The sequence below is a fragment of the Geosmithia morbida genome (genome assembly GCF_012550715.1).
Source record: "Geosmithia morbida isolate 1262 chromosome Unknown scaffold_0, whole genome shotgun sequence".
Taxonomy (NCBI): domain Eukaryota; kingdom Fungi; phylum Ascomycota; class Sordariomycetes; order Hypocreales; family Bionectriaceae; genus Geosmithia; species Geosmithia morbida.
In genome coordinates, this window is record NW_023336187.1 from 1,569,742 (window position 1) to 1,585,116 (window position 15,375).

The following is a 15,375-nucleotide window of genomic DNA, read 5'->3' on the forward strand; positions in this document are numbered from 1 at the left end:
GAGGGGGAACCATTTTCCACATTATTAACCCGAGCTTTTGCATAGAGGAACGGATGCACTATTACCGTCCGTCCTCTTTTTTTTCCTTCTCCATAGTCACACAACTATCCCATCATTATCATCACTAGGCAGTTATGACTCTATAGTAGCTTGCGGCCTCTTCTTTTCTAAAATCATCGTCGACTCCCTTCCTCCACCGCGCGACGTCACACAGCAGTCGGCTGCACAATGGCTCTTTCTCACGACCCACCGTATCCACGTTAAAAGCTCCGACTCCCCGACTGCTCGCAGATCAATCACGCATACGCACATGATATCTGCCGGGTATATGCTACAGAAAAAAAGATCACGATATACACACACACAACCATGCCGCCAGCGCATGGCGCTCCGTCGTCGCCGAGAGCCCAGCCGGCCAAACGTCAGCGCCATTCTTCTTCATACGACGACGATGCCGCGCCTAGGCTAGACGGGAGCAAGATCGTGACAACGAGTCCCCGTACCGACACGGCCATTGCAGACTCCAGTCCCGGTCCTGCCGTCGCTCAGAGCAGCAACTTTCGGAATGTGAGCGCTTGCAACAGGTGCAGATTACGCAAGAACAGATGCGATCAGAAACTGCCTAGCTGTGCCAGCTGCGCCAAGGCTGGTGTCTCGTGTGTTGGATATGATCCTATAACCAAAAAGGAGATTCCTCGAAGGTGAGTTGCCTCTCTCCCTTCCCTCTCTCTCTCTCTGCGCGCGCGCGCGCGCGCGTGTGTGTGTATGTGTATGTGCGCGCGCCGTGCTGACCTGTTCTCGTGTTGGTAGCTACGTCTTTTACCTAGAGACTAGGGTCGAACAGCTTGAACGACTCCTCAAGTCGCACGATATCGACTTTCCTGCCGCCCAAGACCTGGACCCGTGCTCTCGTCCTAGCTCGCAAGCAGTAGCAGACACAAGCCACAACAACAGCAGCAGCAATCATACTGCAGTCATCAGCCGACCGTCAGACGAGTACTATGCCCGACCGCCACCGAGGAACCCGGCCGTCGAGTCGCTCGGCCATACCCGCGCCGGCAGCGCCAACAAGTCGGATCATCAGAGCCAGAGCCCCGCCATGTCCAACATCATCAGCTCCTCCAACAAGACGGATAAGTCCCTGGCATCCGCGTCGGGGGTATCGTTTGCGCGCGTCGTCTTTGCCGCGGTCCAGTACGCCGTGTCGGATCAGAACAACGGTAACGGTGCCAACCAGCCGCAACACCAACGTCTGCCACCGCCGTCGCAGACGAATCCCAACGTTTCTTCTTCCTCTGCAGCAACAGCAGCGGCAGCCGGCGGAGGAGGCGGCCGCGGCGGCGGCACATCGATGCGCGACTCCTTCTTCGGACTACATACCAAACCTACCATACAGCCTGCCACCTTCCCCACGCGCAACGTGGGCATGCACCTGGTGATGCTGTACTTTGAGCATGCTAACCCGCAGATTCCCATCCTGCACCGCGGCGAGTTCCTCGACATGTTTGAGCGGGCGTACTCGGACCCGGAGAACGGGAGGGGTCACCGCGAGTCGTACATGCTCAACATGGTCTTCGCCATCGGGTGCGGCGTCATTGTCGGGGAGCCGGTCAAGACGGAGACGAGCGACACCAGCACCGCCACCACGGATCACCACCAATCCGCCAACAGCGGCGGCGGCGGCGGCGGCGGACAGTGCAAGCCAGAGGAGTACCATGCCAGCGCCATCGTACACCTTGAGGCGTGTCTGAGTAGCAGCGGGGGCGGGCTGGAGGTTCTGCAGGCCGTGCTGCTGCTCGCCAACTTTGCTCTGCTGCGGCCCGTCCCCCCCGGACTGTGGTACATCATCGGCGTCGCAGTCCGGCTGGCCATCGACCTGGGGCTTCACCACGAGGACGGCGGGTTGGACGTCCCCGACTCGTCGCCGCTCGCCGAACCCACCGACTCCGGAGCAGGAGGCGAGGACAACAGCCTTGGCGGCGGCAGCAGCAGCAGCAGCAGCAGCAAACGCCGTGATCCGGGAGGACGACAGGGGAGCGTGGCGGCGGAGCGGGGCAGACGTCTCTGGACGCGCGACATGCGCCGACGGCTGTGGTGGTGCACGTACTCGTTTGATCGGCTGGTGAGCACGTGCGTGGGACGGCCGTTTGGTGTGGCCGACGACGTCATCACCACTGGCTTCCCGTCCCTCCTGGATGACGACTACATCTCTCCCACGGTGGGGATCGTCGAGCAGCATCCGCACAACCAGGCTGGGAAACCGTCGGCGGGTGGGGAAGACATCGTGGTGGCCCCCAGCTACAAGAAGGTGGCGCACCACTACTTCCGACTGCGCATGCTCCAGTCCGAGATGGTCCAGGTGCTCCAGTACAACCAGTCCCAGGCGGCCCGGGTGGCCAGTCTCCAGCAACAGCATCAGCATCAGCAGCAGGACGACGCGGTCACCGGCGGCAGCTACCCGGAGATGCACATGCACCACCTGCCCTCCCCGTTCCTGGTGCAGTTCGACTCCTTCCGCTCATGGCGCCGCAGCATAGACGAGAGGTTATACAGCTGGAAGATGTCGGCGCCAACACGGCTCGAGACAGGCGTCGCCTTCTCCACCGAGTTCCTCGAGCTCAACTACTGGCAGGCCATCATCCTGCTGTACCGACAGAGCCTGAGCGTGCCCGCCATGTTCGAGGACGAGTACAACACCTCGCACGAGGTAGACGACAGCAGCCCCCGCGGCGGCGGCGGCAGTGGCGGCGGCGCGTCGGCCACCACCCCCACCACCGAGCTCCTCGAGGACGAGGACAGGATCTACCTCAAGGTTGCCGAGGCAGGGCAGAAGATCCTGCGGATATACAGGCAGCTGCACCTCAGCGGCCTGGTCAGCTACACGTACCTGTCTACCCACCATCTCTTCATGGCGGGCATCTCTTATCTATACGCCATCTGGCACTCGCCTCCCGTGCGAGCACGTCTGGTATTTCTCTCTCTCTCTTGACCTCTATCCTCTATCCTCCTCCCGCCTTGTGTGTGCGTGTGCGTGCGTGCGTGCGTGCGTGCGTGCGTGCGTGTGTGTGTATAAGCCTGCTGACTACTTCTAAAAAAGACAATGGACGAGGTAGACTTTACCGTCCTGGCGGCAAAGTCCGTCTTCACTGACATGATTGACAAGTGTCCACCGGCCGAAACATGTCGCGACGCCTTTGACCGCACGGCGAGGACAACCATAAAGATGGCCATGTCCAACGGAGGGTTCGGCGCACAGGCACAAGCGCAGGCGCAGTCGCAGCCAAAGTACCGGCAGACAGCCCCCCCTCCCTCCTCTTCGGCCTGGATGTCGGGAGTCGACCCGTCACCCGCCAACACGACGTCATCTTCTCGAGCACGACGGAGAAACAACATCCTACAGCATCAACATCAGCATCAGCATCAGCAAGACGTCTCCCCGCAGCAGCAGCGACCGTTCCGCTTCGACCTATCCATATCGGATACCCTCTCATCACCACCCTTGTCGGCAGCAGGGGAAGTCGGCTCACGAGCATCCCCCAACATGAGCGGAAGCAGGTCAGCCACCTACGAAGCAGATTACATGATGCACACGACGCAGGATGGACGTAGTCCGAGTGATCACGGTCTCACGTCTACTGCGCAGAATAGCAATGTGTACAGTACTAGCACCAACAGCATGAGCCACGGTCACAATCATCACAACCCCTCGCGGCAGCAATACAACAGCGGCGGTGGTGGTAGTACTGTTCAGGGAACAGAGTACCCGGAGTTGGACTTCTTTGAGAGCCTGGACGCCACCTCGAACTATGAGTTTACCGGCATGGACCAGGCACAGGTCAACCTGGGATTCGGCATGAATTGGGAGGGACTGGGGAATGAGTACGGGGACAGCCATCCTGCCAATCCGTTTGATAGCTTCTTCTTTGGACCGCAGGGGAATAATGGGCACGACAATGAGGGGATGGGGCTGTGATTCGCGCTCTCTCTCACTCTCTCACTTTTTTTTTTTTTTTTTTTTTTTTTTTTTTTTATAATTCTTCATTTTATGATGATTGAAACGTTTGAATCAGTTTTCCTCGATATCCGTTGTTTCGTTACACTCTCCTTTTCTTTTTCTTTTCTGGTCTTCATCTTCTCTTTTAGGATTCTTCCCGCTATAAGTCTTATTATCCAGAGGAGAAAGATGACGGAACGAGGAGTTGGGAGATGTGGTCCTTCTTATCTGTCCCCCCCCCTTTCTTTCTCTGCGGCCTTTTGTTTTCTTATATCCTTGGCAGATATCATTTCTTGACAGACATAGGAAACGTATATATTCTCGGTACTCTGTATAACCTTCATCCCACCTATATAACTCTGCACCAAGTGTCTGAAGATGAGAAGATGAGAAGATGACTTGGAATGGAAACTGAGAAGGAACAGACAGACGGGTGAAGATTGAAGAAGAAGACGTGATGATCATGAGAAACTGACATGAAGGAGAAGAAGAAGAAGAAAAATCACCTCCTAGGCCTCCTAGGACCATGATCCTCAATGACGACAACCTCATCGTCATCATCGTCGACCGAATCACCACCGGGTCTCCTAACATAGATGGGGTCCGGCGCACCCCCTCCGCGCGGCCTACCACCATCGGCCGATCGTCTATCCTGCGTGCGGACATTGACCGTCTCCCTGACGATCCTCGGACCGGCACCGCTTCCGCTGCGTCGGTGATGATGTGAGGCACCGGACGACCGACGCCCGTGCTTGGTCCGCTTATACTTGTACTTGTACTTGTCGCTGGTATGGTGGTGACTCTGGTTGTGGTGGTGGTGGTGACTGCCGTGGCTGCCATGACGACGACGGACGAAGGCCCCCGAGGGTTCGGAGGACATGACGCGCGGGCCGAAGCCGAGGCAGGAGTATAGTATCACTAGGATGAGGATGACGCCGGCCACCGATCCGAGGACCACGCCGGCCACGGCGCCGGGGGTGAGGGATGAGCCTTGGTGAGCGTAGGATTGAGGGACGAGTGTGTCGGCTCGAAGTTTGAGTGATGTCGGTGCCATCTTCTTTTTCTTCTTCTTGTTCCCGTACCGCTTTCTTCCTCTCCTCTCTCTTCCCTTTCCTTTCTCAATGCTTCGGATGAGAAGGCGTCGTCCCCGTCTATCCTGAGATTTGGGGTTGTCCTTGTCCTTGTCGTCGTCGTCGCCGTCGTCGCTGTTGTTGTTGTTGTTGTTGTTGTTATTGCAAAATGATTGTCGCGTGCGATGTGCTTATCATATCGCGAGATGTGTTTACTGTCGAAAGATGGGCTTATATCGCAAAGTGAGATGATGACACAACAAGACAATGACAAACGTTTTTCTCATTCACAAAGCATAGGATATAGATATATGGATAGAGAGAGAGAGAGATGAAGAGAATCAATCAAGAGTGAGTTGGAGAAGGGGGGAGGGGAGGGGAAAAATCTAAGGTCAAGATCAAAATGTCGGCATCATCGTCATCGCAACTCGGTGTGGGGGGGGGGGGCACTGGGGAGGTTGGTTAATAAATGCGGGACAATCGGAAAAGCGGGAGACACCAGTAGCACAGGTACGAGTACGAGTATTAATACAGATTAATACAGGTATCAATATAATCTGTACACCTGTCACTCACTTCCAGTGCAGATAACTCGAACATGCGGCATCCCTGTCATTGCCCTTCTTACCCGGCCCCTGCCTTTCCAATCCCCCCCCCCCCCCCTTCCCCCCCCCCCCCCCCCCCCCCCCCCCCCCCCCCCCCCCTCCTACTCTCCCCAGCCACCTCTATGACGGGCAAAGCGGACAAGAAAACAAACAGCATGATACGCATCCTGCAGAGTACAGAGGAGAGCACCCGCACTACCAGTTCAATACTACAGCATCAAATACTCTTGACTTACCTGCTCCCGTACTCTTGAATTCAAAGGCTGTGACAATGGCGGAGAGTAAACCTCTCCATGTGACATTATCTACTCCATATTACTACGTATACGCACTCCGTACTCCGTACTCCGTACATTGCACGCATAATACAGCTACAGGTGTGCGTACACTCATTTACGACACCTCATATCAATTCTCTGAGGCATGCAGAGTACTCGTTACTCGATAAAGCTGCCAGCAATACTTCGTCAATGGCAGGGCGTAGAAGGGAAGAGAAGAAAAAAAAACCTCCGTCTCCACGTTCTTGAAGCTCTTGTTACAATCTTCTTACCGTCGTCACCGTGTATGGGTGGGTCTTTTCACATGTACGAGATATATGCATGTATCTTGTTTGGAGTAGTCTAGGAGAATGGACCAAAGTTCCGCACAAGATGTACAGTAGTATAAGGAGGAGATCCTACTAGTATCAATCAGTCGTTACTAGTAATAGTGATGTGTATCCCCTCCATGTACGAGCAGCTCATACGTATACGTAGACGGAGTTCTACATGTGCGATACAAGGTTAATAATACCAGTCATTGCATGCAATTCCTACATGCGAGAAGCATCAAAGGCCAAATGATATATCCCATGTTATCGATAACCTCTGTCTAAGAAAGAGAAGCCCTAAAGAATACACACAAAACTTTTTTGCTTTTGATCTTGGTCATGAAAAAGAGAAAGGCAGGAAAGAAGAAAGAGAACATCCATAAAGCAAAAAAAAAAAAAAAAAAAACTACTCTCCTGGATATATATATCGCACCATGAAACAAAGAAAACGCAGTAGACTGCAAGGTAGGTTTTTGCAGAGTAGAAGATACCTCTTGCGGGGTATAAGAAGAAGAGAGGGAAAAAAGAGAAAGAAGAAATTGGCAGTGTAGGCCACTCTTGTGAGTGTGCCGTTGAAGATTGGGGGGGGGGGTTCTTTTCCTTACACACATAAAAAAAGAGAAGAAGAGAAGAAGAAAAGTCGTTGGGTAGAATTGAGTCGTATCATGTCTACAAGAGCACATGTAATCGTACAATGATGAAGAGAAAGAGGGAGGAAATGTTGGTAAGAGGAAGAAAGAGAAGAAAGGAAAATGAAAAGGTAGTGAATGGATGCTCGAGTACGCGAATGACCTCAAAACATGTTGTTAGACGTCATCCTGGTCGGGATGCGAGGCAGAGCAGACGTGGACGGTGGCAACGGAGGCAGGGCCCGCGTCGGAGGCGGGAATAGGGGAAGCGAAGACGTAGACACCGACGTGGGCACGGGAGGCAGTGCAGACGTCGGCGGCGGCCCGGGCGGCGGGACGGGAGGCAGGGCATAGGTCGGTGCCGGCCCGGGCGGCGGCCCCTCGGTCAGCAGATGGGGCATGCTCTTCCGGAGCATGGAGCTGGTGCTGCTCCCCGGCCGGAACCTGGAGCTCCTCGAGCTGGACGACGACGCCGACGACGCCGACGACGCCGACGACGACGGCACCAGCGGCAGGGACGGCATGGGCCTGGGCGGGGGCAGCCTGTGGGTGGCCACCACGGGGGCCGGAGCCGAAGCAGACGCCTTGCTACCGCGGCGGCCGCGGGGGGGGTTCTGAGACGGCGACGACGACGTCGGCGCCTGGTGATCAGGCACGAACGGCATCATGCTGACCCTCCTCCGCACCCCCCGCGATGAGGACGACGACGGGGACGAGGACGGGTGCGCGGGGGACTGGTCCATGCGCGCGTACATGTCCATGGCGGAGTGACACCTCTCTGCATCGTGGACACGCGGCCCCTGCCGCGGCAGCTTGAACGACTCCGGGCTGGGCACCGTCATCCAGGAGCCGTCGCTCTGCATCCGGAGCGTGCCCATGCTCGACAGCCTGCGCGGGCTGGTCGTGCTGTTCCTCCTCGCGCTCGACGGTGTGACCGACGGCGTGCCCACGGGCGGCATTGCCGCTGCTGTCGCTGCTGTCGCTGCCGCTGCTGCCGAGGGGCGAGTGACCGAGGCCGAGGGCGGGCTCTCCGTCACCGTCACGGTAATCCTGTCCTCCGTCAACCTCTCGTCTCCGCCCACCGACAGACGAGGGCTCACGCACGACTCCGGACGGGAGGGGGGCAGGGGCACCGACTCGGGCGACGTGGGGCTGGGCATCTCGCTGTGGCGCGTGGCCGGGCGCTCAGGCACGTCCTCCTTGGGGGAGGGCTGGTCCTCCACCATGGAGAGCGGCCGCGCAATGTGCAGGGCCCTGGGCGGTCGGCGGGCCGCCAGCGTCTCGATGTCGGGTGGGGGGGCCAGGATGGAGGCGTACGACGTGTCGCCTGGACCGGGCAGACGGGTCGGAAAGCGGCGGCTGAACGAGGACAGAGCCTCGGACATGCTCAGGTCCACCGGACCGGCTCCCACGGGCGAGAGCGACGGCGGGCGCCGGGCGCCGGGCGCCGGCTGCAGCTCGACGAAGGGGCCCAGCATCTGCTGCGACTTGCGTCGGTCGGCGATGGCAGCCGCATTGGGTCGCAGCCGCAGCTCGGGTTCCGGACGGAGCTGCGGCGCCGTCTCCACCTCGGGCGAGGACAGGAAGCAGTCGCGCGTCGGGGAGCCGGCGGGTGACGAGCCGGCCGAGGTGATGAAGGTGCGCTGTCCGGACGAGACGCACGAGAAGCGGTTGGCGCTGCTGCGCAGGCTCTCGAGGCGCTGCCCGTCGTGGGAGAGGATGCTGTTGGTGGCCGAGGCGTCGTCCATGGATTCATCACGCAGCATCTCTGACATGGGAACCGACGCGTCGCTGCCACGGCGGATGAGCTCGCGCTCCCAGGCCGGCTGTGCGGGCTCGTGGTCGGCTAGGTAGCTGCTCGTGCCGTCGAGGACGAGCGTCCTCTGGCTGGGTTGTGCGCGCAGCGGTAGATCGTTGCTGTCACCGTTGCTGTTGCTGTTGCTATTGCCGCCGTCGTCGTCGTCTTCGACTTCGGTCCGAGGGTTCCCCGTCTCGGACACGACCCTCTTGCCGCCCAGCGCCTCGATGACGCGACGCAGGGTGGCCAGCCACTCGTCCATGTCGTCGGCGCTTTCCAGGACGAGCAGAATGTTGGAGGCTAGGTTGAACGAGGGCGGCTTCTGCTTGTCGCCGCCGTTGGCGGCGGCGGCGCTCCGCCTATCCTTCTCGGCCATCGATAGGAAGGGAATCCTGGAGAGGAACGACTTGCTGTCGCCTGCATTGGTGGATCCGTCGGGGGACACGGCCGAGGCGACCTGGAGGACCCAATGGCGGCCCGGGATCATGTCGGTCGCGAACACGGCCGAGTCCTTGGTGAGGCGGAGGGCCTTGTCGGGCGGACGGTCAAAGAAGCCCTCGGCAGGGTACTCGAGCAGGTAGCCGGCGTTGACGAGAACATAGGTCTTGTTGGTCCACTCGATGGACAGGCTGGGCCCCGACCTGGCACGGTTCCTCCTCTTGGGCCAGGCCTTGTCGTCGCCCGGCGGCAGGGCGCTCGCGTCGGCGGCGGCGGGTGAGCTTGCGGTCTTGTCGTGGCATCGCACAATGTAGTCTGCGTCGAGCGTTGTGGCCGGCAATGTCGAGTGCCGTACGGCCTGCGGGTAGGCCTTGTGCAGAGGTGCGGCAGCCCATGAGATCGGGTGGCCCTTTGGTGCCGTGTCGGCGGCGCCGCCCGTCTTGCGCTTGGGCAGCTTGGCGACCGACAGAGACACGGGAGGTTCAGCATCGATCTTGGCGTCCTCCAAGGTTGTGGAGAGCGGGTGGGTGTCGTTCCTGGGAGTGGGCTTGCCGGGGGGCAAGGTGTAGTAGGGGATACCTTGAGTCATGCTGTCGCGATTAGAACTGGGCGCGGCAGCCTGGTTGGAGGTTGAGAGGGAGTCGGAGGATCGCACGCTCCTTGTGCGGCTGAAGAGGCTCCGCAGGCCGAGCCTCGACTCCCTGCGAGCCTGCTTCTCGAACTGGGGCAGAGATTCGCGAGAGTCCTGGAGGACGTGTGGGAGCTCGTGCGGCCGGGAAATAGGTCGCCAATTGACGGACTGGCTCGAAGCCGCCGCCGAGTCGGTTGCGTTGTAAGGCATGACGGTAGGCGGGAATATGTTGTCTGCTGTGATCAACGTTTGGTTGTTTAGAGAGATGGTGGCCAGTCGGGCCAAGCCGACTATGAAACTGGGGAAGGAATGCAGCCCAAGTTTGAGGAATGCAGCCCTGATCGGAGAGTTGGAGTTCAAGGGTCGGTCCCAAGAGGAGACGTCGAGATATCGGAGCAGAACGAAGAATGGCGTGAGAAAGAAACGAGTGACTAGGTGAAATCAAATGGGGTCGAGGGAGAGATGTATGGCAGGAAATTTGGAAAGGAGATGCGGGAAGCCTCGGCTCTCCTTGCACCGCAGCTACAGAGGGCCGGCGTACGAAGACGAGACGGCAGACGGCATGCGTGTAATCGGGAGACGGCAGGGACAGGCGAGTACGAGTCTGGTCGGGGTGGATGGGTGTGAGAGTAGCGATCAAGGCTCGAACGTTGGTAAGACTGTGTGTATGGGCATGACACGGGACCAGAAAGGAAGGGCTACGACGCAAGGAACGTCGTCTCGCTTTCTTCTTCCCCTTCTTCTTTTCTTTGGTGTGGATGGTTTAGCAGGATGGTAGCAAGTTGAGAAGTGGGAAGGAGTTTGGGTCCAGGTCCAGTCGAGTAAGAGACCCAAGCTCTACACGCGGTTGGCGACAAGTTCCCCGAAATGGAAAAGAACGGCACACACCAAGGTCTGGCCTCGTTACCAAGGTGTGCCGCTAAAATAGAAAGAAGGCTCCTCTCCACTCACACACTTGGGACCTGTTGCTGTTGTTGCTGTTGCTGTTGTTGCTGTTGCTGTTGTTGTTTGTCGTTAGCGTTAGGGATACTACCGGTAGCACTTCTCTCTCTCTCTCTCTCGGTACAACTGAATCGATCATGACGCACGAAGAAGTGGGCAGCGGAGGAACCTGCTTACCCTGGCTACTGTCTCCGTGAAGGGAAACGGAAAAAAAAAGAAGGACAAATAGTTGGAGAGTTGAAAGATTCAAGAACAGTGACGATGCCGAAACGCACGGGGATGATGCATACGAGTAGAGAAGGATAAGAAGGACGAATTGCAAGGCAATGTAATAAACCACGGCTTAGGGTCGGGGAAGGGGTCAAAAGTGACCCGACATGACAATACCGGGCAACTGGAAAAGAGAAGATCGAAGAGGGGGGGGGGGGTGTGTGGTTGTTCCCTCAACTTGGGCTCAGATGGATGGCGGCAGGGGGACGTGCAGCAAAAGGGACCACGGACGTACGAGTACTCATACGGGTAGAGAGTATCCGCAATACTAGCAGCAATACCTCCTGCACATGTATCGCGACGTAGGAGGCGCGGCTGGTAACAAGTATAGAGTACATGCATCACATCCTGTCGGCGCGCATACGTGTGAAGGATCAGGAGTATCCGATACATGTGCAGGAGCCTCGACCGGGGTCGGCTGCCGCATTGATACATGTATGCTCACAACTAATTACATGTACTTGCTACTCGGACGATACTAGGAGCAGTACGGAGTATTAGCAGACAAGATCCATACGAGTAATTATACTTTCTTTTTTCGGTGTATCGGTAGTACACAGTAACTAAGACGTATAATATCCTCTGTGCATACGGATTACATGTATACGGGGAGCACGGGCACGATAGTATTACTAGGTCATTACATATACATCGAGACGATAAACTGGTCAATAACGTGAGCAACTGGCTCGTATCCCGTGCATAAGATCAAGGGAGCAGCGGGACGACAGGTCTGGTTGACAGCTGATGGAGCAGCCGGAAAAGGAAAGAAAAGGGCGAGTTGCAAGCTTGCAAGTCAAGGGCAACCTGGCAAGATGGAACATGAGAGGGGGGGGAGGGGGTGGTCAGGTCCTCAAACAAGGTCTCGGGTGGAATAAGCAACTTCATGTCAGGATGAAGCATCAAAACTTGGAACTTGTGCTCACGCTCACAATCGCCAGAGGGGAGGAAGTATATATTCATAAGAGAAGAGCAAAGAAGAAGGCCGCTTACATCCACCCGTCAGGTCTTAGGTGGCCGCTTGTCGCCGTCACAGGGGGCCGGACCAGCAGCGTGGAAACGTTCCCTGGGCCTGGACTTGGGACCCACGAGAGCGGGAAACGCTAGCAAGGGGAAGAAGAGCTCCGGAGAAGGGAATGATTGATGTTGTGCCCCCCCCCCCCCCCCCCCCCCCCCCCCCCCCCTCTCTCTCTCTCTCTCTTAGCTGGGGAACTCCGAACAGCTGACGGGGTCTATACAAAGTACGAGGATGGATGTGTTACAGAGACGACTCGCAACGACGGTATGCCTACGATACGCAATACGCAGAGACAGAAAATGTAAACGTAGATGTAAAGAGTAGAAGAGTTGTGCTGTTACTTGTATGATACTCGTGTACTGACGCCGCGTCCTTGTAGACTGATGCTCATGACCAGTCAAATTATACGGAAGCAAGTTATTCACACAGCCACAGCGACTCGTACGTACGGTGACATCCAATTGCCCGACGGTGCTGAACCCCATCTGCAGACTAATATTACCTACATCACTCCGTACTCCTACATACATATGTAGTAAGTAATACCACACATATCCTCTCCCCCTACCCGCTCCAGAACCTGGAGAGCCGTTGTCTCTGTCGCAACGCTCTGCCATCTGATGCGGAGTGCATAGCGCCCGTACGCAGACGAGCGTGAGGAACAACAGCCATTGTAAACGTACACACACTCTCACTGTCTCTCGTCCTTGTCGCTGCCCAGTTCCCAGCGGCATCTCACATACGAGTACAGTCCGAGATTACCAGTCACGGATACCACTACTGATACGTACATGCTCTCTCTCTCTCTCTCTCTCTCTCTCTCTCTCTCTCTTGAATGGGTAGCACAATAGACAGCACATGGCTGAGGGCCATGCGACAGTTATCACGTCACAAGTACAGCGTAGAAGAGTAAGAGGGTATCGGAAGGAGACAAGGGAGACCTCGTGGTCGTCTCATGCGGATAGGCAACCAGCAGCAAATGCCGACGGCCATTGCTAATAGCCGCCCCGGCAATGACGAAATGCTCTCTCTTTCGTCCCTTGTAACTTCAATTAATGACAAGTAGACTGGTGGCTAGAGACGGGCCAATAAAGCCGGAAACGGCGGTGTTTTCCTCTCTTGCCGGAAGGCCTTTCTCTCGTAGCCTAGGCCGGGTAGGCAACAGACTTGTCCTCACTGTCGAGAGTAGTCACGCGTTAAATGATCTGACGTTATCCGTCCTCTTAACATATATATATATATATATATATATATATATATGCGTGTACTCCTGCTCTGCTTGGTAGCAAGCCGTAGGTACGAGAAGTAGTCAGGTAATACCTGCAATATCACTTGATAGTAATAGTACCCGAGCCTTCAGCGACAGACGCTCAATCTCAGTCTCAATCTCGCTCTCTTCTCTGTTCTGTTCTGTTCCGTTCTGTTCCATTCTGTTCTGCTCTGCTCTCCGAGACAGCTGTGCCGGGTTCAAAGTCGCAAGGCAGATCTCGTTCCGACTCCCCCGACCCATGGAAGTCACGGGAGCTATCCGTACCTGTACATGTATCGCCTACTCGTACAGGTGCAGCAGACGAAGAGAGAGAGAGAGGATGAGAGAGAGAGAGGACCCAATAAGGCCCTAGATAGATAAGGCGTAATGCATGCTGCTGGCACTGAGGGGAGTAGAGAGGGGAGCAGGGAGAGGAGAAAGTTCGAGCGACGTAACTGGATACCCGTCTTGAATACGTCTATCTCTCTCCTCTCTCCCTCTCTCACGCGCTCTCCCTCTCTCACGCTCTCTCTTTCTCCGCGCACAAATACACTACGGATGCACGAATGTACGCGTCAAGATCCGCTTGTCAGCCCCTTGCATGGGCCGTGGGTGTCATAGGCTGCACAGTAGAGGGTTTGTACATGTAAAGAGAGACTCCATACGCATCTGTAACACTATGTTCCGAGAGAGAGGGAGAGAGAGAAAAGACCGAGAAGACGTTGAAAAGAAAAAACATCGGAGGATTTAAAGAGAAAAAAAATCATAGATATCAAAGGCCACGCGAGACGGGGACGGGTAGAGAGAGTCGGTTTCTCACCTTTTCTTCTTTTCTTTTCCTTCCAACGTGATCGGGATAACCACGCACGAGGCGATGAAAAACTCTTCTCTCACATGTTCCCTCTCTCCGATACAAACAATGCGAACAGTAATAACTCAATGCTCTCGTGCCCGTCCCCGCAAGTGATGGTTGGTGACTATTAAAAACCTTCCGAACCGTGCAGGGGGGGGGGAGGGACGGTGTTTGAGAACATGGGAGTAAATTGGGCGGCAGGCATCCCAGCTTTCTCCCTCTCTCCCTCCCTCTCCCCCCCCCCCTCTCTCTCTCTATCCTTCTTTGACGCTTCCACCCCTGTAAAAGGTTTTCCTTTCTCCCCTCCTCTCTTCCTTGCACATCAACGCGGGTGTGAGCCGTCACAAAACTACCGGTGACAGGTTTCGGCTGATCCGGAGTACAAGTAAAAGGGGGTGGTGGTACTTGTGGAAATCCGCAGAACCCCCGTTTAGTTCTCCCCCCTTTGGTCCCTGTCTCCATAAACAATTTCATCTCTTTCTGCATCGCGGGTTTTTTTTACTCGTAATTTTTATTTTTATTTTTACACGTGTACAAGAGTAAAAACTACGTACGGGATGACAGGGTGGGAAGAAAAGAAAAGAAAAAAAAAGAAAAGAAAAGAGGCCGCGACTGTCAATCGTTTCATAGTTTCGTTTCAGCAGTAAGAAACAATCACGAAAGCGTACGCCATCCATTGATACAAAGACACACATAGAGAGGGAGGCGCAGACGACCATCTGATCAATACGTGTTGGTGCTGGAGAGCTCATTGCTGCATTCCTTCATCTCGCTCGTATCTACGGAGTTTGGATGAGTAGTATGTGTGTATAGCCAACAATGTAGATCGATTGTGATGACGCGCGATCCGCGTGTGATCGAGCTGCTGCAGGAACAAGGGGGAGACGATGAAGAGAGAGGGAGAGAGACAGAGAGAGAGAGAGACAGAGAAGACAAAGAGGAGTCCACCGTGCTTGCAGTGTGCAGGACGCGGTCATTGTTACGTCGTAATACTGTGTGTGTCGTGTGCCGTACGAGGAGTGCGGTCCCGACTGGATGGCTTTGCCCACACACACACGTGGGCGCGCTCATCATCAAACCAAGATCCTCCTCCTGACAGGCTGACCCCGGTCAGAAAAAGGCTGCGGTGGGATTGTCATGATAGGGTTGGTACGTGGCCGCGGATGGCTTCCGGCTTCTCAGGTGTAATTGCATTTCAAATACGAGCACCATTACGCAGTGCACTTGTCGTACTCAGTCCTTTTTTTCTTTGGTCAGCAGCCGGGCAGGAGTATCTAATAAGATAAAAG

General features: G+C 56.0%; 3 protein-coding genes across 3 annotated transcripts; 1 reads left to right on the forward strand and 2 right to left on the reverse strand.

Annotated features, from left to right (window-relative positions):
* Positions 1 to 369: 369 nt before the first annotated feature.
* On the forward strand, positions 370 to 3,973 carry GMORB2_0482 (Fungal trans; the record flags this gene model as incomplete). The annotated part of the gene is made up of 3 exons (XM_035462467.1): positions 370 to 651; positions 845 to 2,968; positions 3,098 to 3,973. The coding sequence occupies 3 exons, from the start codon at positions 370 to 372 to the stop codon at positions 3,971 to 3,973; spliced, it is 3,282 nt and encodes a 1,093-aa protein (XP_035325397.1).
* A 523-nt stretch (positions 3,974 to 4,496) lies between these two features.
* GMORB2_0483 (uncharacterized protein) lies at positions 4,497 to 5,048 on the reverse strand (the record flags this gene model as incomplete). Its single annotated transcript, XM_035462468.1, has 1 exon — positions 4,497 to 5,048. The coding sequence occupies one exon, from the start codon at positions 5,046 to 5,048 to the stop codon at positions 4,497 to 4,499; it is 552 nt and encodes a 183-aa protein (XP_035325398.1).
* Positions 5,049 to 7,064: 2,016 nt separating this feature from the next.
* Positions 7,065 to 9,964, reverse strand: GMORB2_0484 (peptidase family M20 M25 M40 protein; the record flags this gene model as incomplete). The annotated part of the gene is made up of 3 exons (XM_035462469.1): positions 7,065 to 7,475; positions 7,548 to 7,937; positions 7,988 to 9,964. 3 exons carry the CDS (start codon positions 9,962 to 9,964, stop codon positions 7,065 to 7,067), a joined length of 2,778 nt encoding a protein of 925 aa, XP_035325399.1.
* Positions 9,965 to 15,375: the final 5,411 nt, after the last annotated feature.